This window comes from Dromaius novaehollandiae, chromosome 1, assembly GCF_036370855.1.
Source record: "Dromaius novaehollandiae isolate bDroNov1 chromosome 1, bDroNov1.hap1, whole genome shotgun sequence".
NCBI classification, from domain to species: Eukaryota; Metazoa; Chordata; class Aves; order Casuariiformes; family Dromaiidae; genus Dromaius; species Dromaius novaehollandiae.
In genome coordinates, this window is record NC_088098.1 from 219,120,317 (window position 1) to 219,145,150 (window position 24,834).

At 43.4% G+C, this 24,834-nt stretch overlaps 1 protein-coding gene and 1 long non-coding RNA gene across 7 annotated transcripts in view; one reads left to right on the top strand and one right to left on the bottom strand.

The window, feature by feature from the left end:
* Positions 1-1,436: 1,436 nt before the first annotated feature.
* Positions 1,437-4,676, bottom strand: LOC112993496 (uncharacterized). Its single transcript, XR_003261725.2, has 3 exons — positions 4,389-4,676; positions 3,404-3,554; positions 1,437-2,742 (listed from the first exon to the last, which is right to left on the bottom strand). It is a non-coding gene; the product is annotated as an uncharacterized LOC112993496 (long non-coding RNA).
* Positions 4,677-4,852: 176 nt separating this feature from the next.
* LCMT2 (leucine carboxyl methyltransferase 2) overlaps positions 4,853-24,834 on the top strand; it is a 32,896-nt gene continuing 12,914 nt past the window's right edge. For 2 of the 6 annotated variants that reach the window (XM_064505352.1, XM_064505353.1), the window contains exons 1-14: positions 4,858-4,960; positions 5,259-5,386; positions 6,900-6,981; positions 7,326-7,503; positions 9,829-9,985; positions 10,416-10,605; positions 11,029-11,136; positions 13,154-13,244; positions 15,531-15,788; positions 15,963-16,193; positions 20,037-20,134; positions 21,648-21,835; positions 21,925-22,060; positions 23,305-23,511. In XM_064505352.1, the coding sequence (XP_064361422.1) occupies positions 4,922-4,960; positions 5,259-5,386; positions 6,900-6,981; positions 7,326-7,503; positions 9,829-9,985; positions 10,416-10,605; positions 11,029-11,136; positions 13,154-13,244; positions 15,531-15,788; positions 15,963-16,193; positions 20,037-20,134; positions 21,648-21,835; positions 21,925-22,060; positions 23,305-23,472 (2,052 nt within the window). In that variant the 5' untranslated portion in view covers positions 4,858-4,921 and the 3' untranslated portion in view covers positions 23,473-23,511. The other 4 variants (XM_026117192.2, XM_026117193.2, XM_026117194.2 and 1 more) reach the window with 4 other exon arrangements.

Below are 24,834 nucleotides of genomic sequence, written 5' to 3' on the forward strand. Positions count from 1 at the left end.
CGAAACTCAGGGGACTGGTAAGAAATGATGTCACCTGCCAGAGGAATATGGAAGGCACACTTGGGACCTGGACAAAATTTAAACACAGTCCAAATCCAGACTGAACTCCGTTTTCTGCAAGCCCTCTTGTAGAACCAGACCATATAACTTTACAACCACATGAGAACTAAAGAGACTATGTAAGGCCTCTCTTAATATTAACAGGTCTCAAACCAGAACTCCTTCCAATTTGTAACCAGAATGGGTCTGAAATACTGACCCCAGGACACTGACCTCATGCCATACATTGTGCCTGATATTGCCCTTTTTAATGCACTTCTCAAAATAAGTTTTTGTCTGGCTATATCATCACAGTGAGAACTCACGTTCTATTGGTCATCTAACATGATCAGTAAATCCTTTAATTCCTGCTTTCCAGGACACAGCCACCAATCTGTAACTGTGAACTGTTTTGTGGGACTCTCCTAGAAACAATCCCGCTGGATAACAATTCTTCTCTGTTAAATACAGCAACGGAGTTTAAATCAAAAGTTCCTGAATTACTGCTCCAAGTTCAATCAGCTCATCATGTACTACTAAGCCAAATACCTTACAGAAATCTCTCGTCTCTCTCTGAGGTCCCAAATTTCCTTTTTTCTCATGCTCTACCTTGGAGGTAGGAAATTTGTTCTTTTTCCCATTTTTCAAATGGAGAATTGAGGCAAAAATTAAGAGCCAGATTTGTGAAGGCTCTCAACTCACCAAAGATACTGTGAAACATAGCCACGTTTAATTTTTGCATTTGGGGAGAACAGGGCAGGGTTTTTATCTCTAGGGTACAAAGGTAGCTCCGAGAGGCTCGAGTCTGCTGATGAAAGCAGTCTGAAAGAGCAGCATCCCCACAGCTCAGGCCCCTGAACAGAGGCAGAAAGGTGACATTGGAACTTCCCTCAGTGGAAGTTAAAGGTTCCTATCTTGCTCATACTTCTTTGGAAAAAATCCACACTGGACAATAAATGAGCTTGAGCTATTCAGAAAGATAATGCGTATGGAGAACGTGTGATAATGTCTTTAAATAGTATGAGCAAAGTGGGATAGAGCATAAAATGCCATATTAGTTTATCAGAAGTGTCATGGGTGTTTTGCCACAATCTATGTTTATCCATAAAGTGTCCACAGAATCGCTGAAGGTTTGGGAATGTGTTACGTAAGATGGAGAGGGCAGTGGGTAGCTCGGGAATTCTGCGATGAGCCAGGAGACGAGGAGCGCTCCCCACCAGGCAGCTGAAAGCCAGAGCAGCGGTTGGCATCACTAGGTGTGAAGCACATGAGCATCCTCCTTCAAGGAGAAGATTTCAAGACATCTTACAGAAAGTTTTAGTAGTTTTTAAGAAAGAGTTAATCACAGCACTGCCTAAGATCAAGCTCTTATCCTTCAACACAGAATGGACAACAGATTTAATGAAGTTCTGATTTATTAACAAAGAAATAAAAAAAAAACAAAGCAGTGTTACATGCGAATAAAACAGTGAAGCAAACCTCCTAGGATATCAACACACCTCCACTAGTATTACAAACAAACATATCGGAATCTTGCTCAGAAATATACATTGCTTGTACAATCAATGCCAATTATTATTATTTCTTAGAGATTTGTGTGCCACATCAACCCTTCCACCACTTTGCCCAGGGCTGATGCTGAATTAAGTGTCCAATTTCACAAGATATCTCATTTTCATACAATAAATACCAATGCACTAAGCAATTCCCCAGGACCCACTGGCCCAAGATCTGTGCAAAACAAAAAACAGAACCAAACCCCACCTCAACACTCTTTGTTCTCCCACCTTCCCAGCCAGTTCTTTTCACCTTCCCTGTTGACCCACAAGTCTAAGTACATTCATAATACTGAAGCACATATTATCTCTCAAGGCTGGTATTTTAGCCATATCCCCATCTCAGTTCCCCCATTTCTACAAGGCAATAAAACAAGCCACTTATCTTTTAAAAGCCCTCTCAACTCTTTCCTTCACTTCCTAACCTCTTTCACAAGACACAGGACCATTATTTCTTCTCTCTAATTCCAGCAACACTGCCTTTGGTATCTATCTTTCTATCATTCTTTTTTGAAGAAGAAGAGAAAAGATCCCACTGAACACGAAAGAACCAGAAAATCACAGTATCTTCCCTTACGGAGAGGGACGTTTTAAGGTGTTTAGTGATACACTCAAGATTCTCAGCAATGACTAGGAAATTGGTTCCTGTGATTGTGACCTGTTCTGTTAATCACAAAGTCTTTTTGCTGACCTGCTTGCATTTTATGAATTATTTAGGTTGTACATTCAGCGTTGTGCGTGCATGTAAGACTTAGAAGTCGTGTTGCCTACCTCTGAGTTTTGCCACACCGCCACAGTGGCCTTAGCCTGACAAAGCCCTGACCTGTCACTGAGGCTTCTCTGGGGTATCATGATACAATAAAATGACTGAGATCCATGCAGTATGCTCTCCAGGATGCAATCCTCACCACATCGTGCTAGATTGGCAGATTCAGGTCCAACAACAGTTGACCAGCAAAGATGTCCAACCCTCCACTGCTGCAGTTGCTGGGAGCAATAGGCCTACATAGGAGTCAAGTATTTCGACCAGCTTCATATTATGAAGGCACAGTTCTGCATGGCACAGCACCGATGCGTAACCTCTCTGTCCTCCCTCGAACCATTTCCCAGATGCAAGCTGTGATGGAGACCGCAGTGCAACTGATACCTGTGAAAAGCATCTGCGTGGTGAAGATGCAGTAGATCAGGAGCACAAGTTTTCTGTTGCTGAGTCAGCCCATAGAAAGAACCAAACCTATCTGGCTCACCTTGAATCGAAGCCATAGTCTCGATACTGCGGATACAGCGTACCCTTTTTTGGGAAGCACCTCCCGTTCTACCCCTTCTCCCACTCAGTGGTGCTGGGGTCTCGCACCTTCCGTGCCGGGCAGCCTCGCTGTGCTCCTCTCCCTGTTACTCATTTGGGGTCCTCCGACGTCAGCTCTGAGGTCAGGCAGGCCGGCCCACGCCCTCCCTTGCTTGCTCCCAAACACAGAAGACTATAGATAGCTGTGCAGCAAATGCTTCTCGTTATGTGCCCCCCCTCCCCAGACCGCCCGCCCGGTTGGGGGTGGGAGCAGCCTGGGGCCCCGACTGCCTGTGCTGCTCCGCTGTGTGTTTTCTGTTATTTGGGGCGAGCTGTGCATTCCTCGCAAGCTTCGCACGTCGTGCAGAGCCCCGGGGGAACCCTCGGCGGAGGGGGGGAGAGACCAGGCGGGGAGGCTGCCTGCGCACATCAGAGAAGAGGCAGCCCCCCCCCCCCCCCCGCCCTGTGTCAGCCCGTGAAGATGTCCAAACCAGAGAGAAGTGCCAGTTTCACAACAACATACCCTCTGCGCGCAGCATCCACTCCCTCCCAGAAATGCGTGTGAAAGCTTTCTGCTTCCCACTGGAAGAACACGCTTAGCTAGGCTTAGTCTGGCAAAACACGGACCAAGAGGGGATAAAACTTCTCTCTGTTCACACGTTTGGAGTGAGTGCCTGAAAAGTAAAGGAACATTTTCAGATTAAGACTAATTGTGAATCAGAAATAAAGGGATATAAACTGGCCATTAATACATGCAACAAGAAATCTGGAGAAGATTCCTAACCATGACAGCAATCAGGCTCCAAAACAGCCTTCCAAAGTGAGAAAAGCAGAGAGGCAAAAATCCGAGCTGCTTCTAAACAAGAACTTGATAAAAATGTGAGTGATTACAGGACTTTACGCCTGTGGCAGCAAGGAACTGGACACGCAGGGCCAAGGATGGCTGCACACCACGCTCTCTTCCTTCACCAGGGAAATTCGGTGTGGTCTCTGCTCAGGGAGCAACATGCGGTGCCTTGTCCTGGGGAGGTGAGACTAACCTCCCGGTCCCTCCTTCCCCAAAACAACGCGGCTCTGTCTTCTCGTGCTAAACCAAGATGCACCAAGATGCCAAGATGTTCCTGTTCCAGTGTCTTTGCACAGAGTTTGCACAGGAGAGGGTTACGGATATAGAAACACAGAACGGGAAAGGACTTCCGCGGCAGCTGGATGCAGCGATCACCCCCGCTTGCTGCCGAACGCTCCCCTCCACGGGCACTCTCGGGATGCCGACAGGATTGGAAACGCTGCAGCAACTGAAGTGCCAGCGGAAGGGGCTTGTATCCCCTGTGAGCATGAACTGGAACTAAACCCCAGCATCATCTCCAGATCCCGCAGATGTGCCAAGACTGACAAAATAACGAACATCTGGCAAAAGAGAACCTGGAGGAAAAGGAGGCCTTTTTCTCCGCACAAGCTATGCACACATCTGGAGCACAAACAGGAATACAGGAACTCCCATAACGTACCGCCTCCTGCACTGCAGCCACAGCAGCTGGGACCAGCCACCTCGGAGGTGCCGGGAATCACCCGAAAGGCAACTCTGGAATAAAATACGTCTTGGAGGAATAAAAAAAGAAAATCGTGTGCTTGTTGATAAAACGCCAGCAAATGGGGCTGAAGACGGAACCGCCTGGGTCCCAGTTAGGAATACGGATGTTAACCATTCCCTAGCAAAGTGACATTCTGAAATTCTAACCTTTTTAATAGACAATATCTTGATCTGTAAAGTGGAAGCCCGGCGGGGGGGGGGGGGGGGGGGGGGGGCGGCCGGGTCGGGCCCCAGGGGCGGGGCCGAGGGGCGGGGCGGTCCTCTCCCCCCGCTCCCGTCGTATCATCGACAACAGGGCGCGCAGAGCGGCCGGTCCGTGCGCATTGGCCGGTTTGTGCGCTGCGGCGGGGATTTCTGTGCTCTCGGGCGAGCAGGGCGTTCTGATTGGGCAGGCGCGCCCGGAAGTGACCGCATGTCCGGTGCTCGCGCAGGGGCCGCGGTGCGCGCGGGATGGAGCGCGGGCGGCCGAGCGCCCCGCGCGGTGCTGCCGTGAGTGAGCCTGGGCCCGGCCGCTGCCGCCCTCCGGGCCGGGGACCTGCGGGGTGTCTGCGCGGGCGGTGCGGCAGGGCCCGGACAGGGGCGAAGGGGGGAGCGGAGTGGGGGGGGGCGGCGGGACTCGCTGTCCGCGGAGGCCCCTGGGCCCCGCCGTGCCCGGGCCTGGCGAGGCTCCCGCCGTCCGCGCTCCGAGCAGGCCCCGGGTGCCTCTCGGTCTCGGCGGTGCCCGCGGTGTCGGTCAGGCGGGCCGGCTCCGCGGGCTCGCGCCAGCGCCGTCTGCTTGTCCCGGCAGGTCCAGAGCACTGGTGGCAGCAGCGCCGTCAGCAAGTGCTCGGCGGCGGCGCGAGGCTACGTCCGGGACCGGTTCCTGGGGCTCCTGGTGGGGCGGCGGCGGCGGCGGCGAGCCCCGCTCATCCACCGGTGAGGAGCGGGCGCTGCGCGGGGTCTTTGGCTCTGAGGCTGCGATCTCACGTGCCCGGTGCCGGCAGCTCGTGTCTGGGCACACGCTGGCCTCAGCCTCCTTCTCTGGTCTGGGCACACATGGCCTCACAGCCGCCTTCTCCTCTGGCTGCAGAAGAATCTCAGTGCTCAATGTTATAGTTTTAGATTTTTAGTATAAATTTGCATGGTTCAAGGGCAAAAATAAAAAGCTTTGTTCCAATGAAGTGTCACCAGACTGATTCCGAGCTCAGATATTCAGTGCTGTTGAAAGCTGCTTTAGACAAGATTTGGAAGCTAATATACAGTTTTCCTGTTCTCAAGTACATTTTAATTTTAGTAACATATTTGGTGGCTGAGGAAAAGATATTGTCTTTGAATCAATGATATGAGTATAGGTGTTCTGGAGATCTGCAGCAGACAAGTATGAATGTTTTTAACATGTATGTGTGGGATTTTTTTTAGATAGTGGAGTTTAGGTTACTATGAGCCTAATTGTTTGATGCCATCAAAATGACCCTGATGTAATTGTCAAAGAAGTTTCATTCAGGAAAAGAAATTAATGATGTTCAATCAGAAGCCTGCAGTCCTCTGAAGACAAGGGTGACTGATCAGGTCTGGAAGCTGAGCTTGTGTCTGTTTGTCACATGACATTGGCATGTCAAACTAAATTCATAGAAAAAGTTGTGTGTTGCAGTTGTCAGCACTGTAATCCTGAGGTTTTGGATATCTCTCAGAATATCTAGTGAAACCTTTACTCCCTGAGGCCTGGGGACAATAACAGATCTATTAAAGGGGCTGATAGGAGCTGGTAGGCCGGGTAGGACATGCTGGAGCAAACTATGAGAGAGCTCAAAGGAAAGAGGCACCAACCCCACAAAGCAGGCAAACATTAAACAGTATCCAGGAGTTCAGACTTGCTTAAGCTCCATTGACATGGAAAAAATGGAGAATTAAATTCCCTTCCTAACTTTTCTTCTCTTCCCTCTTTTGTTCACCTTTCACAGCTTTTATACACACTTACTCATTTTGTTATACTCAATAGCCACTTGCTTAGCATATCACCCTGTAAGTGGAGGAGTTAATTTCATATGGTTATGGCATCTGATTTAGAGCAGGGACTCGTATGTTGTCCACCCGCATTGCATGGATGGAGGCAGGGGAGCAGGGCATCCTAACTGTCTGGATTCATACTTTTTCATCCAGTGCATATTTACCTATGCAGAATGGAGCAGGTCCAGATAGGATATTTACACATGTCTTGTCTAGGACATCTATAGTTTGATGGTTAATACACTTATTAAATACAGGAGTTCTGTATTTATCAATAAGCTCTAGATACAACAAATTTATCAGACATCTCCCAGTTTGGTTCTGTAAATGTTGGATTATTGGGTAGACATACAAAGAAAAAAGGTGTTAAAAAAAAAAAAAATGCCTGTGTCAGAGAAACAGGGTTCCTGGAGAGAGATTATAGCTGAATTTCATTCCACAGGGGTTATTATGTCCGGGCCCGAGCTGTGGATCACTGTGTTCAAGACTTCCTGTGGAAGACCCAAAGCCACTCTAAGACACAGGTGCTTTTTCTCTGTCTGAGTGCACAGACTGTTTCCACTATTTGTATGGAAAATCTTCTTGACATCTTGGCTCTGTATTAGCATATTTGTTAGTGAATCTATTGTGATCCTTTTCCAGAAGGGTACAGAGAATCTGTGACTAGCGCTACTTGCTGTCCCTTTGTCGCTTTGACAAATATCGGGAAGGAGGCAATATCTGTACAAAATCCTTTTTAACCTCTTTCCGGAGACTACCTGATTCTGTCAATCTAAAGATGATGTCCTTTAACTTGAATATTCTTCATGGGTGCTCAGGAGGCTGCTGGAGTTGAACATATTTTTTTTTTCTGGTACTTTCTCTGCAGATCCTGTCTTTAGGAGCTGGCTTTGACTCTTTATACTTCCGCTTGAAGGATATGGGTCTTCTGAGTCACACTGTGGTATATGAGGTGGATTTTCCAAATGTGGCGTGCCAAAAAGCTACTCTGATCAAAGGAATAAAGGAGTTGTCGGCACTGGTGGGAGATGCTGGAGGAGGATTAGGTATGCTGTTTGTGGAGAGTGTTTTAGGTACCAAATGTTTGGAAGAATCAGAGAGAGCTTCAGCTTTTAAAAAGTGGGGTGTGATGAGCAGAGGAACTAGATTTGTTCACAAGACAACTTGAATTTCTGAAAAAATTTGGAACACAAACCATTTGTAAGCATTTGATAGTAAACAAGAGGATGTGCAGCTGCCATCATGGATTTGTCAGGATCAGATTATCAAACCAAGCTTAATTTCTTTTGGGGACTGTTTTTGAAGTACTGTGTCCCATTTTGGGTTCCCTAGTACAAGAGAGGCAATGACAGACTGCAGCATATCCAGTGAAAGGTCACAAGAATGACTAAGAAGTTGAAGCACATGACATACAAGGGAAGGGTGAGAGATCTGTCTGTGTTTGTTCAGCCTTAAGAAGGTTGAGGGGGGGTCTTACTGCAATCCTCAACTCCTTAATGAGAGAGTGTAGAGAAGATGGAGACATACTCTTCTCAGAGGTGTGCAGCAAATGGCCAAGGGGCAATGGCTGCAAGTTGCAACAAAGGAAATTCCAATTATGTGTCCAAAACTTTTTTCCCCACCATGTAGATAGTTTAAAAACATGAACAGGTTGCCCAAAGAGGCAGTGGAACCTCCAGCCTTGGAGGTATCAGAGCTTGACTGGACAAAGTCTTGAGCAACTGGATACAGGTGGCCCTGCTGTGAGCAAGGGGCTGGACTAGATGACTTCCAGCAGTCTCTTCCAACCTAAATTATCCTGTGATCTGTAGGCCTTATGGATACGGGAGAAGCTGTGACTCTAGGTATCTTGATCCTAGCAAAGCTTTCATTGCTGTGTTACTTGGCTTTCTTATATCCAAAGCAGGGGAAAAAATGAGCATTATGAAACTACTGTAGAATATAAGAAGAGCTGAACGGATCATTTTGCCAGTGAAATAGTAAGCGGTTGTTCAGTGGCAAAATGGAAGGATGTAAGCTGTGGGGATTTTCTTCAAGGTGTTTGTTAATGTTCAAGCTGATAGTCTACAGAAGGTGGAAATGTAACAAGCCAGCAGGAAATTGGGAGAATTGCAATATGGTGAACAGGATTAGGATTTAAAACTACTTTGATAAGCTGCAGGAATGGTCTGGAAAATGTGGAATGAAATACAATAGGGGCATACACAAATTGTTGCATTTAGACTGCAACAATCAATTTAAATACTGGATAGAAAACAACTACAGAGCTAGGTGCAGAGCACAAGTCCCTGGCTCAAGTGAGCAGTTGAGTAAGTCTCAGTGAGTAGCTGTTTTCCATAAGCTTGTGCAGTCCCCACCTTGAACCGATTCATATTTTTAGTATCAACAGCATCCTGTGGCAAAGAACCCTATGCTTACCAATAATCTTAAAGTACTTCAATTAGAAGATAAGATATTCCCAACTTTTCTGAAACTTGTCTTTTATGTCCAGAGGACAGGAAGCAATGGATAGACGAATTAGATATTAGAAAAAATAATAAGGAACGCTGTGATGGGCTGCTGAAGAAGGCTGTTTAGCCTCTAATAATGCTTTTGAGAACAGCGTAGGGTAACTGTTCTCAGGGCTGATAGAATCACACTGGTGTGGAGGCACAGAGTAGGTGATTTCTAAAGGTACTTTCCAACCTTGTTTCGTTTGGTTTTGTTTGAAACGGATCATCCAGAATATAGTTTGTGATGTATTCTTGTGAAGTACAGAAGTATGACTTGCAGATGATATGATGGCATAAGCTGGAGCTTATTTCTGAGAACAGTGACCTATGCAACTAATCCTGGTGTTTGCAAAGAGTTAGTGTATATGGGTTGAAGATCTAATACCATTTACAGAAATGAAATCTGTTTTAAAGAAAACTAAGGACTTGAGAATGTCTTTGGTTGTGAGGGAAATCATTCAAATTCTATCAACGCAATGATACTTTCCTTGTCCTGAGCTGCGAGAATTAAAAGTGAGAACTCTTAAGATTTGATTCTGAATTACAGTGGTGCTATAAAATTGTTGTTAAAAGAAATATTATGAAGTGTTGTTATAGTAAATAATTCTATGAAAAATTTATAGGTGAAATTTCCACTAGGAATGTTGAAATTTGAGTTCTAAGTTTAATGGGCCTCTAACTGATCTTTCTTGGTGCTATCCCTTTATGGTTCATTTAGTGATGGGCATTTTCTTATTCATGTCCCAAGGAAATTGAGTTGAGGAAAGGATGGGTACAGCCTTGTGAACAATTGTCTGTGGCGCCGATTCTCCTGTTTGTCCATCTTGTTCTCAGTGTAGCATCAACACTGTAGTAAGATTGTACCATTTTTTCCCCCAGGAGCCATTACCTTTTCTGGAGAGGATTATAAATTACTGGGAGTGGACTTATCGGAGCTGTCTAAACTGGAGAAAGCCCTGGAGGAAGCAGGGCTGGACAATGAAGTCCCCACCCTTTTCTTAGCAGAAGTGGTACTCACCTACATGGAAAATAGCAGGTCAGTTGGATTATCCTCTGTTATCTGGGTGGTAAAATGAGAACAAGCTTCATTGTATGGAAGTCATCTAGGGCTGGGAGACCTGCTGTTTTATAACTAAAGCCTCATGAATACTGTGGAAGCCCAAGCAGCTCCTTACAACATAATTGTGATGGGGTAATTGATTTCCACAGGACATCCTATAAAGGAAAAAAAAAAATCTCAGAATTGTGGGGTGAGGGGAGGGTGTTTGTTTTAGGTCTTTTGTCTTTTCATTCTCTGAATTCTCCCAAGAGCTGGGAGAGGTGTTCACAGGTCCCCAGCACTGGATTGTTTTGCATATATTTCTGTCAGGATGCCCTAATAGCATGCATTCTGGTGGTGTAGGAAGATACGTTGCATCTGCCCACATGATAGCTGGGCCCGCAATTATTTTATTTCTTACGCACAGGTCAGATGCCTTGATACAGTGGGCGGCAGAGCATTTTTCTCAGGCGTGTTTTGTGCTGTATGAGCAGATGCACCCTGAGGACCCCTTTGGACGCGTCATGCAGCAGCATTTTAGCCAGCTGAATTCCACACTTCACTCTTTAGCACAGTACCCTGACCGCGAGGCACAGCGGAGGCGCTTTCTTCAAAAGGTAAGTGCCTGCAGCTCTGGGGCACGCGTGAAACCCGATTCCCCTAGGAAGGGGTGTAACTTGGAAGGCACGAGCTGGGCCACTTACAGGTTGAAACAAACAGTGCCAGGGCTGAGATACTGTCTTCTCTAGTAGCATGACCAGTCATTTGAAGGTCCCTCCACCAACTTACAACCTACTTTCTGGTATTGGTTAAGGTAAGGTGGGTTCCTCTAAGACTTTTAAAATAATAAGTGTGGCTCTAAGTACTTTAGAGCTTTACAGATAGGAGATCTATCCTCACCCCAGAGTCTGGACTGCCATTGTTCCATCTAGACAGCTTTAAAGGCTCATGCAAATGCTTCATTTACAATCATTGTTTTCTTGTGGAAAGTGAGTCTCTATCCTTCCAGAAGTAATAATTTGGGGAAACTTTTGTTTTAGGGCTGGACTGAGTGCAGCATCATGGATATGAATGAGTTTTTTACCTTCTGTACTCCTGAAGATGAGCAACGAAGAGTGCAGGCTCTAGAGCCTTTTGATGAATATGAGGTAATTCTCCTTTATTCTGCTGGTGAGCTGGCTCTGATAGCATAAAAGGCCTGCAGCTTCTTATGGTCATAGTTCTGTACAAGAGCTGCTGGAGCTATAGATGATAAGTATAGGAAGAAAGGATCTTCAGTCAGTTATGCAGCTTCCTGTGGGCTCTGCATTATGAATCTGGAGCAAGTGGCAATGAAAGAAGACTCCCTCCTGTGTTAGCAGAACATTTTTTTTTCCCCTTCCTTAGTGAGTGTTCTCTCAGGGAGACAGGTCTTAGCATAGCAAACTAACTGCTAGTATAAAGGATGCTGCAGGTGCTGAAAGTTTGCATGGTTTCAAGGGGCAATTCTTTTAATGAAAGAGAAATCCATCAAAGATTACTGTACACATGAAAGCCACACCTAGGTCAGGGTTGTTGACCTGCAAATGCTTGGAAGCATACCTGAAGGAAGTATATGCACTCACCCTGCTCTCTAGCTTTTCTCTAGGCGTTTGCTTTTTGTCATTGTTGGAGCCAGGTTACTAGTTTCAGATATCTTTGGTCTGACTCATTTCAGCCGTTGTTATATTAATGACTGAAATTTAGTTATGACTTTTTGCTGTTTTTGTGTTAATTGTTGGCAAAACTTGCAGCCATCAGCAGTCTAGAAGAAAACATAAGACCCCTGAAGATCCTATAGGATCCCTATTAGAAGTTTCCCTTTGGATATTGTGATTCCGTGTTCATAGCTCTGTCTAGAAACTTAACAGACCGCGGTTTTAAAAACAACTTAGTGTGCTATATTTATTTTGCTGCCAGGAAGGATCTGCTCTGCTACATGAATACCAAAAATGTTGACTGAAAGATGCTGACAGATTGCAAAAGGGTATAGAAATGTCTACAAGAATTATTGTAGATCAGGGCAATTGCCCATACAGTGAGAAAGTAAAGACTCTTCATTTTGCTTACAGAGGAGGTTAACAAGTCCACAAGCCCAAGTTAACAAATGTGCATAGGAAGAAGACATATGACAGCAGAGAGCTCTGCAATTGGCCTTCCAGATAGAGATAGAATAAGATCAAGGCCTTAGTGGAAAGAAGCTTGACAGAATTAGATTAGAAATAAAAACATTTTACTGCTGAGGCTGACTAGGTTTTAGAATAATTTGGCTAGGGACTTAGTGGATTCTTCCATTTTCAGTACTTATATTAGTTTGGGATTTTCAAAAGATACGCTTTTCCTCAGGTAGAAGGTGGGGCAGTAGTGCCAAAGAAGATAATATTGTGGTTTCTCGTGCCTTTTTAATTCATGTTTATGCCTTCTAGTAACAAAATTTGCTGGATCTCTTCCATCTTGTGGGAATAAACCTACCTGATTCCCTAATGTCCACAAAAGCCAAGGTGGACTCTAGTATAGCTGCTGACTTCCTTCCTGTACAGGACTCCGCTTGTGCTCCTGTTTCGGAGTGATTCCAAAGGCCAGTCTGGAAATCATATTTAGGTATTACAGGCCCAGCAGAGATCATGTCGCTCCTTTGAGCGTTTTGGACTTCTTTGGGGTCACTTGCATTCCGGAACCCTTAAGAAATCTTAATCCCTCTGCTGTATGTTCTGCACCCTTTTCCAAGATCAGAACTGGGAAGCATAAAAGGAAGCAGGTTCAAAAGAAGGGAATGTTCTTCATGCAACATAAGCTGTGGAACTCATTGCTCCTTGCAGTATATTACAGTTGCTAAAAGTTTACGTAAGTTCAAGAGGCAACGGGACAGGTTCATGGAAGAACAATCCATCAAGAGTTGTTCAATATGAAGATACAGCTTCTTGCCTAGAAAATCCCTGAGCTTTTAATTTTTGAAGGCTGACAGAGGGGGAGGTATTACTGTACATTTGCACCGTTCTTAGATTCTTCTTCACACTTCTGATTTTTTCCATTTTTGGAAACAGTGCTAGGCTAGACTGACCTTTGATTTGATCACTGTGGTCACTTTTATGTTCTTTCCACCTCTCGTTCCAAGATTCTGAGTTTTTTTCTTTTGGCTTGCTACAGGAATGGCATCTGAAATGTTCTCATTATTTTGTCTTGACTGCAGCAAAGGGGATGAAGCCTTCCTGGACTCCTTTGTTATCGAGCAGGGCAGGTAAATACTGACTAGCTATTGTAGTATTCACTTTTTTATCTCATGCAGGCTTCTCTGAGAGATTTTTAGGAGATGGTAAACCCCAGGAAGGAACACACAGGATGCTACCATCTGAGTAGGTTCATCTATCCTTCTAAAGATTGTCCTGCAGTCCATAGTAAGGCCAGAGCCATCTCCTGCCTCTGGCGGTTCTGATCAATAAACCAGAAGAATTAAACTGAACCTTCCAGTCAGCACAGCTCTTCCCCGTGTACAAGCAGAAGGGCCTCCAATGCATGGCTGCAATGCCAGACTACCCTGCTCCTCCTCTTGTTGGGATGCCCCAGACTCTCTCTTTTCAATTGACCCTCACTTACCTCTATACAGGGCTCTCTGAGCCATTTCATCCTTTCAGCTTCCACAAGGATTGTAACTTGTTCGGGATGTCAAACAGTTTGTTCTTTGTTTCATCCTCCCCTGTGGCTGGAATTGTATGCATATCATTTCCGTTCCTGAAATGTCTTTAAATCAGGATATGTTGGGGGTTATTTGTTTGCTCTTTGTTTGTTTGTTTGTGTGTTTTTTTTTTTTTTTTGGGGGGGGGGGGGGAGTGTTTAGGTGGGAGAAGAGTGATATAGTTGGGGAAAAGCCAAGGCTGTGCGTCTATGATAAAAAGAGATTTGGCAGCACTAGCAGTCCAAGAAATTCCTGCTTCTGGCTGCTTGCTTCCTTTTCCAGGATGGGAAGGAGAGGGTTATTTTGTAACATGTTTCACATCACTGGTCTTGTTCACAGTACAGCTCCACAAGTAGTTCTGTCTGCCACTGATAGTAAAATTTGTTACAGGGAGCAGGAACAAGCTGCTGGAGAAGGATAAGGCGGGATGGAATACTTAAGCCAACTACGCCACTGAATACATTGCGTTGTCTCTTGATTAGATCTGAAGAGAAATAGTCAAATCCAAGCTAAATAAATGTGGATGAGGTTTAATAGACCGTGTGATTGTCACCAGTTCTTATGTTAAAACCTGGAAGGCTCGTAAAGATACATTGGCTCTATCTTTAAGTAAAAAGTTGGTACAAAACTGCAAATAGTGCAGCTTAACTGACAGATTATTACAGTCAGGACACTTAAAATCCTTTAGAAAGAGAAATAGATTCTTTTTGCTGCTGTTTCTGTTGTATTTAAAACTGACAGCAAGAGCCTTCAAAGTCTAAGTTATCCACACTTTCCTTTTGCCATTCTCGTTAAAAAAGTCCACGTCTCAAATATCTGTGTTCCCCCAGCTCTCCTCTCAAATAGATTTGAGTCTCTGCTCAAGAGTGCAATGCTACATCTTCCAAACAAAGCATTGGGTAAGTGTATTTCCTGAATTGGGGGAGTGGAGAGAACCCCTCAGCCTTAAGAAGTTCTACCAGCATGAAGACATTTCAGCCCAAACAGTTGAAGTTCATGACTTCATCACGCAAAGTAGGATCTTGCACTGAACAACCTTCATTATAAGCAATATTTCTAGCTATGGCGTATAAAAGGTAGACTGAGAGCTTCTCCATCCCAGCATCTCCAAATACAAGAATAAGAGGCATTTGATAAAACAAAGATGCAAATTCAAAATCAATCAGAAGAAAACAGCTCATACAGTGTCAGTGAACTGGTTTTGTGGTGAAAGGTTGTGTTTCATATTAAGGGATAAAACTTTTAGAAGATATTGAGGTGACTAAAAATATTCTCTTATAATAAGACTGTCAGACATTAACATATTACTCTTTATGCTTCAGAACTTTATTTCAATGCTTTTGTGAAAGTGAGGTCAAATTCCAGTGAGTAACTTAGAAATCTGGCTCTCAGCTGCTGGTCTCTTTTTGTTTTTTTCTTTTTTTTTTTTTTTTTCCTGCTGTTCTTTGCTATTTAAATAGCCAGATATTCTCATCTTCAGAAAGGTACTTGTGTGAGAGGTGTTTCAGTGACTGCTATCTTGCTACATCAGTTTAGGAAACAACAATCCCTTAGCAACTCTTTGTCTCTCTCTCTGCCCCTTCCTTCCCCATCCCCATTAAAACAGGCTCAGAATTGTGTTAGGAGTTGAGGGAGCAGTAAGTGGAAGTTGACAGTAGTAACTGTTTAAACCACTCCACCGTGATTCCTAGAGCATGTCTGATTGTCTATATGCTGTATCGACTTGCTTCACAATTTTATTTTTGGAAAGCTAAACAGATTTGTTTTATCTTACACTCAGTCCATTGAAATGCAGTCCTCCGTTCTTGCTTGTGTGAAACTTAAGATTCCCTGGTTCTTTTTGGCTTGCAGTTCCCTGTGGAGATGGTCCTGTCAGGATGGCTGGAAGTGTCACTGCATCGGTGTGTAGAATGCACTCTGAAGCTGCTGGCCTGAGACGTTATGGTCACCACTCTGCTCTTATAAAACCCGATGTCATTCTCACAACTGGAGGTTTTGGGGAGGAGGATGGACAGCATTGTCGTATGAGAAATTTCCATGTCCTGATTAAGCATGAAGGCCGCTGGAAAGCGGGCTGTGTGAAAAAGGAAAATCATGGTAAAAGATGGGGTGAGTTCCTGCACTGATGGCAAGTGTAAGGCAGACATTTCTGTGCTTGTAATGAAATAATGTCTGGCGGAAAGTGATGTCACTGTGCAATTACACCGGCAGTCAGAGATCTGAAGGTTCTGAATTTTGTGGGAGAAAAATCAGTCTGAACCATGATGTCTTATATCTCTGCAGATGGACGGTTGTACCATACTGTGTCATGTGTCTCGAACAGCCTGGCCCTGATGGTAGGAGGACGAACATCCCCATCAAGTGCGGCTTTGGGAATGTTGTGGCTAAAGTTCCCTGAAAGCTGTAATGCCTTGGACTTGGATGGCATTACAGTGGAGCTCATAGACCTGCTGCCTGCTGCTGAACCAGCTGCTTTGCGTTGGAGACACAGTGCAACTGAAGTAATGTTCAGAGGTAAAAAGCCTGGAAAGGGTGGGAATGGCTGTAGGGCATATGGATGTATACAAATCCAGTAATATATTGGCCGGTTTGTCCATACATTTTGAGGTTTAAAAGGCAAATTGTTGTGTTCTAGTATTGCTTTTTATGTAGTGCAGGCTATACATTTAATGTAGATATACTGTATTCCTTTGTCTTAAACAGTAGCTTTTGGGTGAATGTTTTGGGAAGAGATGTGATCTTATTTGGATTCCCTAAAATGAGAAGAATCTATTACATTTTCTAAAGACTGTTCCAGTGGTGTTCCTCCCTGCCCGCTTAAAGAATTTAAACTGAAGTTTCATTTGAATGTGTTTTATCTTGTTGTATCTACCCAGCTCTTCTTTTGCATTTATTGTTAGTCAAGTCCAAAAGTACTTGTGACGGGATCTACTAAATCTGAAAAAAAGGGAGAGACTGAGAAGTCTCAGCTGAGTTTAGTTAACTGAACAGTTGACCCAACAATTGAGCAGGGTGAAATCAATTATCTATGCCATTAATACATGGTGCAGTCATTACAAAAACTATGCAGGAGATGCCTGTAATAAAAAAAAAATCATTATTACACATGAGCTGCAAGCTTCTTATGCTTTGTAGATGTAGGACAGGAATCAAAAAATACACAGCTCTATAGTGCCAAAAAGATGATGATGTATTTTTGAAAATGCTGCAGTGTATGCTTGCAACTGCAATTTGGATGGCTCCGCTGTCATAAACAGAGCCACCCAAAAATGAAGATTCACATTTTTGGCTGTTTCTGGTTAATATTAAAGTGTTGTTCTCAGCTAAGTTCACGGAATGCCCTGTGCAGGAGCCTGTCTTGTGCTCAAGTATTCTGAAATATTGGTAGAAGGGTTTATGGCACTAAAGGAAGTGACAAATTGTCACGTCTGAAGATATTCATATAACAACTGTAACGCAAACTGAGGGATTAAATAGCTGAAGTACTAACTCTGATGTATACATTCTCCCTTAAAACTGAAACTACCAGAAGGTGTCCAGTATGATACCTGTTTTCTCCTTTGTAAAGGATCCTGGGGGAGATGCAGGGACCTGTCAGTGTGCAAGGTCTGAACTGGGCAAAACTATAATAAAGAATACAGGTAGCGATGTGTTCATTTACTCTTCCTCTGATGTATAGCATTTGTCTGTGTTGCATTTCTGAAGGAAACCTTTTGGAGTTCTTCTGAAGGAGTTAGCCTGTGGCTAAAGGAAGATCCAGTTAGCCCAATTTTACTGGATTTCTAAAAAGTTCAACAAGGTTCCTCATCAAAGGCTATTAAAGCCATGCAACTACAGGTTAAAGGGACAAGGCCTTGCATGGAAAAACAATTGGCTAAGTAGAAAAACTGTATTAAGAATAAGCAGGCAGTTTTCAGTGGAATTTGCTCCCCACCAGTCTCCCAAACATTTGTTCTAAAGCTTGTGGTATTCGGCATTGTCTTTAATGATCTGGAAAGCGAAGCCAGTAGTGAGAGTTTGCTAATGATATATTTACCTGGGAAAACAATGGTATCACAGTTCTGGATGAATGAGTATTAAAATGCCCAGATGAAACTTAGTGCAACTGAAATGGTACATACAGGGGAGAAGATAATCCCAGCTTCATTCATACAGTGATGGCTTTAAGCTATTACTACTAGTGAGTGAGACTTTGTAATAATAAATAGATGTGTAAAAGAAAAGCATATCTAATGTTAAGAATTTAGAGTTGGCCTTTATTAGTAAAGGAACAAAAAACAGAATGGAGAATACTGTTGTGGCACTGTATAAAAGTTCTGTTTGCCCACATGTTAAATACTGTATGTGGTTCTGGTCCCCCGTTCCCCTATCTTAAAAAAAGAGAGAGATGCAAAATCCAGAGACAGTGACAAGGACAGAGCAGCTTTGTACAAGAAATTGCTTAAGTAGACTTGGATTCTTCTGACTGGATAAAAGGGGTGAGGGACAGGCTGTGATCAAAATCCACTAAATCATGGGTGGCCTGAAGAAGGTGAACAGGTATTTGTTCTCCTCTCATACAATGTGGTAATCATTCTGTGAAACTCTTTATTGCAAGATACTGTGTACTGAAGGCTTACCTGGATTGGAAAAGCAGACTGTACAGATTCACAGAAGAAGAAATCTATGCAAGACTGCCAAATACAAAGACATGGGGTGTGTAAAGTGAAGGATCTGAAGCACTTAAATACCCACTCCTGACCACTGTTGAAACCAAGACATAGGACTAGATGATCTGATCTATTGCTGTGCTGGTTTTAGTACAGCTGTCACAGAATGAAGATTTTTTGAAGTAGTAAGAAAATTAAAATGGTCTTTCAGATCTGGTGGGTTTGTTTTGGTTTTTTGGTTTTTTGGTTTTTTTGGAGACTTGAAATATGATGATTACCTAATCCCCAGTAGTAAATACTGTTTGACACCTAGGGATATAATCTATTCAAGAAAACTGATTCTTTGAGATCATTTGTGGCTAAACTGATCCATGCTTGATTATAGCAGAAAAATCTCAGAATTTTCCCTCTGAAGGATATCTTAATTATGGAGGGGGTCATTAGCTCTTTATCCCTGAGAAGTTGCTCAGAAGAAATGTTACACTTTTAGTACCAATTTATAAATACTCAGTAGTTGTGAGGTCTAGAATCAAGCATCACAATGGCAAGCTGAAGGTTTGTCCAGTAGAATATATTGACTGTAAGGGGTAAAAACTTCAGCAGTTGTTAGCAAGTCAGTGGTGGTACTGAGGGTGGAATTTGGGAGATGAAAGCTGTCCTTTCTTGCGGCTATTTTCTTCTCTGCTAGCTGGCAGGGAGTAATTGAAGGGGAACACCACTGGAATTACTAAGCAGTTGGTAGTCTAGTCTGGAGCATACATTGAATCTGTTGAACAATGTTTAATAGCATAATGTAGTTTAGGGTTCAGCCTTCCAGACCAAACTTTATAATAAAGAAGAAAATGCTGAACTGGGTGAATAATATTTTATGAATAATACTTCTGCCACAACGCAAAAGCAAGGCAAAATAAGATGCCACAATACAGTCTGACAAAGATAAAAGCAGTGCAAGTGACCAAAATTTGTGTTGCTTGTGCAGTCCATTATGAAGATGTGAGCTGACAGGGCATAGTGCAGTTAATGAACATACTTGACATCTTCCCCAAAGTACTCTTGCACCTTTTGTACCTGTTTTTTGGTGGCTTCTCCAGATTAACTCCTACACACTTAAACTATCATGATCTCCCTTTTTTGAGAACATATACACATTTTGGTTGTCTTACGAGGAGTCATCTGTTTTCTTTGGATAAATCTATGTCATTATGTTGCTATGACTCATTCTTAGGATTTTCTAGTTTTATTAGTTCTACTGGTGTCATCTTCCCACTGCTTGAATTTTCTTTAATTCCATTAGGTATATTAAAATATATGGGTTTTCCTCTTAGCTTTGCAACTGTAGTGTGAGATTTCCATTCAGACCTTAAACATTCAGTCAATACATAATATTAGTTGATGTTGGGGGTCTTCTGAATAATCACAAATGTGGAAAAACATACCTTGTCAGTAAAAATTTTTTTAGCCTTCTGTATCTTACAAAAGATCTAGAGAGAAGAGTAATGATTATGAAAAATTTCTTGCCTCTATTGCTGAAGTTTGGAAATGCTCATCAGGCTGCAAGATGTCTTAATACAGACAGTGTATAAAACTTCTGGCTGAATGCATTGATTTGTATTTCTGGTCAGCTTCCCTTAAGTGCAAAGAAAAGCTTTTGTTTTTGTGACGTGTCAAATCCAAACTTTTCTGTTCACCTAATTGTATGTTTCTGTAGGTGAAAAGTATCTGTTTATATATGGGGGCCGTTCTGCTATGCAGCCTGTGCTAGGTGATTGGTATTTCCTGCACACTGAAGAACTTTCCTGCACTCTGGTAAGAAATCCGGGAGGCCCTGGAGAGTAGAACTTGTCTCACTCCATAACATGTTCTGCAGTATTGGAATCCCAACTAAATCACACATATTACTGCATTAAATCTGGTGGCATTGGCAGTGTATTGTGGCACTTCATGGTGATTAGGGTTCTAGCTAACTTCTAGCCACTTTGATTTTCAGTGGAGTACGGTCTTCACAGAATCGCATAATATTTGAGGTTGGAAGGGAGATCACCTGGAGATCACCTAGTCTAACTCTCCTGCTCAAAGTGGGGTCAGCTAGAGCAGGTTGCTCAGGACATTGTCCAGTCAGGTTTTGAATGTCTCCAAAGATGGAGTCTCCACAGTCTCTCCGGGCAATCTGTTTCAATGTCTGACCACCCTCACAGTAAAAACAAAACAACAAAAAAAAAACTTGTGTTTAAGTGGAATTTTGTGTATTTCAATTTATCCTGTCACTGGATACCACTGAGAAGAGTCTGGCTCCACCTTCTTTACTCTCTCCCATCAGGTATTTATACACATCAATATGTGTATACCAACTGCAGTGCGGTTCTAGAGAGGTATGCAGCAAGAATGAACAGAAAGTGTAACTTGGAGGGGAAGACTGAAGGAGCTGGTTGAGTCTGGAGAAGATTCAATGTAGAAACAAATCTTCAAATATATAAAATGTATCTGAAGAGAGGACAAAAAATGATTCTTCACGTTAATTTTGGATAGGACAAGAAGCCTATGAAAAGGGCAACTTCAGCTAGACACTAAGAAAGGCTGTTAACTGTGAAGATAAGTGAAGTGCTGCAAAATTCCTGTCATCAGAGACATTCAGCAACTATTAGACAACCATCTCTCTAGATGGTAATAGAGTTGAATTTGCCTTAGGAGAAAGGGATTGACAGGATGGCCTCTGAAACTTTCTCCACAGCTTGTTCGCTATGATTTTTCCTTTAAACCCCTCATCTTATTTTTCTTTCCTTCCATGCTTGCACTGAAGTTTTTTGTTCTGCATGTTAGTCCTACAGTTCAACATTTTATCTTGCTTGGGTTTGAACCACTAATCTGCTTTGCTAATCATTACGTTAGTCCATGGTTTTGAACTTGTGGTTTTCAGTTGGATGTCTTGAACAAAGAGCAGCATGCAAGAATGAAAGTAAAGGTACTTCTAATAAACGTGCAAAAATAAAACCCTCTAATAACTGACAGATACTGAACATACTGAGGACCAGAGAAGTATTGAAAATAGTGTAGATGGAAACACTTTTACCTAGCCTTCCAGGAGGCTTCCAGCCTCCTTGGAGGAATCACCCATGGCTTGTTCATAGGTTAAGGGGGAAGGAGAAGGGATGTCATTCCCTATCATGCTTATTCATTATGTCCCCCTTACCAGTTGTCCTTATCCTGTGGCAGGAAAGAATGTTATGTCACAGGAGGTCAAACAGGAAGAGATTATTTAAGAGCCCGGGCAGGAAGATGATCCTTAGCTTTGCAAACTTAAGTCTTGGACTTCTGTTTTTAGATTCCTGTTGAGGGTCCAGTACCGGAAGGCCGTCACTCTCACAGTGCCTGTAGCTGGAAAGGAGGAGTGCTTATTGCAGGAGGTCTGGGAGCAGCCGAGCAGCCCTTAGGTTCAGTTTTCTTCCTGAGAGAGATTGAACATGGCTTTCAGTGGCAGACAGTAGAGACTCACCCTCCCCTCATCCCAAGGTAAGTGGAGAGCATTCAGCAAGTGAACTCTTGGCCTGCCTCTGACTAGCTCTCCTTACTAACAGTTCAATCTCATTTTGAACTTGCAGGTATTCACATACAGCACATGTGCATGATGAAAAACTCCTGCTTGTTGGTGGAGTGTGGTTTCACTCTTCCTCTGTGCCAGGCATCACTGTCATTGACTTAATGACTGGTCTCTGTGTGGATTATATAATTAGTGTGGTAAGTACAGAAATACTGTTCTTTCAAGGTAAATGGTAGTGTGGGAAGGAAGGTGGCAACTTGTGGGCCCTTCCCTAAAAGGGGATAGAGAATGCAAAGGGGTAATTTGTGACTGCTGTTTTGAGGTAAAGTCTAATTTTGAAGTGCTTTGACCAGCCCAGAGAACTTAGTATTGTTTTAACAGAGGGAGAGTCTGAGCATACAAAAAATTGGAGGGCAGAGAGCCATTCTATTTTAGACAAGGAGAGCAGAATGGAGATGGATGCAAGCATAGTAATTTCAGGATGTTTGTGGCTGAAGAGAATCGATCAAACCAGAGCATCAGTTAATCTTTATGAAGGTGTGTGCTATAATTTACTGAATACTTCATGGTGGAATCTGCTATGTGTTGCAGCTGATGCCTGAAGAACAGCAGGAACATAGCAAGGAAGTAAAGGAAGTTCCACTTAAACAGCAAACCCTTTTACTGTAAGGGTGATTGAACACTGAAACAAGTTACCCAGAGAGGTTGTGGAGTCTCCATCTTTGGAGACAGTCAAAACCTGCCTGGACAAGGTCCTGAGCAACCTGGTCTAGCTGACCCCTGCTTTGAGGAGGGAGATTGGACTAGGAGATCTCCAGTGGTCCCTTCCAACCTCAGCTATTCTGTGAGTCTGTGAAAACCATTGGCTGGCAACTTTATCTGAGCTTGAAATAGCCATAGAACAGAGTCAGCACTGGCAGATACATCTGATAATCACTATCTCTGGACCCTGTGAACAGGGTAGCAGGCCTTAGAGGGACCCTGTGTGGCTCTTACTAACTTTTTAACGAAAGTATCATATGGAATATCTCTACAGCAGTATATGAGATTAGCATGCAGTCCTGTCAGGTCCAACAGTGGTGCAAATTATTGAAGGCCTGTATGTTCAAGGATTACTCCCTAAGTGGGACCCAGCTTGATTAGAAGCACTAGCTGAAACAGATTTAACAGGTGCCTGACTGGTAAATTTATTCCAATTCTCTTTGCTCTCTATTAAAAGTCCCACCATAAGATGTTGGACTTCCGAAACATTTAGACAAACCACTAGCTGTCATCCAGTTTCTGGACTATAAGCACTTTGTCCAAACATCCTATTCCACTACATCCAGTTCCCTGTGTTGGCCTCTGTGCACCTCCCCAGTATGCGACTGACTGGTGTCCCCTGGATGACGCATGCTTTTGTTTCTTAATGTAGGACTTAAATTTCTCTGTCATTTTTCAGGAGTATCTGGAGTGGCCATTAATGCTGCATAATCATAGTAGTATCTTTCTGCCAAATGAGAAAGAGTTGTTACTCATTGGTGGTGGTGGGAACTGCTTCTCCTTTGGGACACACCTCAACCCAGAGCCTGTCTCCTTGAGCCTCAGCAACATCCTGACCAGCCACTGACAAGAACCAAACAGGACTGAACCATGCTGCTGCACTATGGTGAGACATTTATTTCTAGGTCCAAGAGCAGTAAGATGTCACCTTTACAAAAGCTGTGGAAACATAAGGAGAGGGGATTAGGAAGGACAGTTAAGACAGAGTTGCATACCTCATCTATCTTAATTTTGTACTGTTGTTTGTGTTGGTATAAATAAAATATCCCAGAAGTAGCTCTGTGGTGGAAGCAGTAGCCTTTAGAGATGAAATGAGGAACAGTGCTGTGTTCAGCATTGTGCAGGCTCATGTCCCCTTTGATTTGGAGGTAAAGAGTTGCCAGTGAGTCAAAAGCAATCAAAAATGATCAGTCAAACATAACTAATAATCAGAAGACAATGTTTGAAACTAGTTAAGATCTGGCAGACTCATGTTCCTCTGATTCGCTTTGCCAGCAGCTCAAACTCTGCTAGCCATAGCCCTTGCTTGTTACTTGGGAGGAGGAGGATATATGAATAAGGGGTGGGGGCATGCTACATGAAATCATGATTAAGCCTTATCACTAACACTTGATCTCTGCTGTGCCTAGAGAGCTGCAGGTGCCATGGTGAGGGGACTGGGCTTGGAATGAAGTGGGTGATATTTTTCAAGAGGCACGTGGTTGTGTCTACACCTGTTTTACACAGGACAATGACATTAGTTCAGGGATGTTTTTGTTTGGGGGAAAGCCCTGCAGAAAACTGCTAGAGGAGAACTCCTCAAGGTATGAACTAGAAAACTAAAAAGGGAGATGTCTAAAGCTATTGCAGTATAAAAATTGTCTGAGGCTGCTGAATGGGAATCCCTAGACAGACTCGGTGCTAGAAGCCCAAGGGATACCTAAAGACTCATCTAACCAGCATTCTGCAAAGAATGACTTGAAGGCAACACATGGCATCGATTTTCTTGGTGTATCATGGAGGAGCAGGAAAAGAGTACGGTTCTATGAAGAAGCCACATGATTATGGCCCCTAAGCTGCTTTCGCAGGGTAAGCCTCTGAGGACCAACAATTGAAGAGAAGCAGTGTGACCTGATTTGTTCATTTCAGTGATGGTTTTTCTAAGCAACCATGTAAGTACAGAAAGGGCCTAGGAGGGGTAGCAAACCAGAAAGGAAAGAGCAAGGAAGGCTCAAGAAAGAGGAAATGCTAATTAAGTGCCATCAGTACTTAAGCTGTTAAAGGCTGAGAGAATTGGGGTTGAGTGTGTGTATATGAAGGTTTGAGAGGAGATAACAGACAAGGAATAGTAAAATACCATGGTTGAAACCAAGGTTTCTACCCAGTCTGGGCTGCTGTATGCACCCTCTCTTCTGGGGATGTAGAAGTATCCCTGGAGCTGTGAGCATGC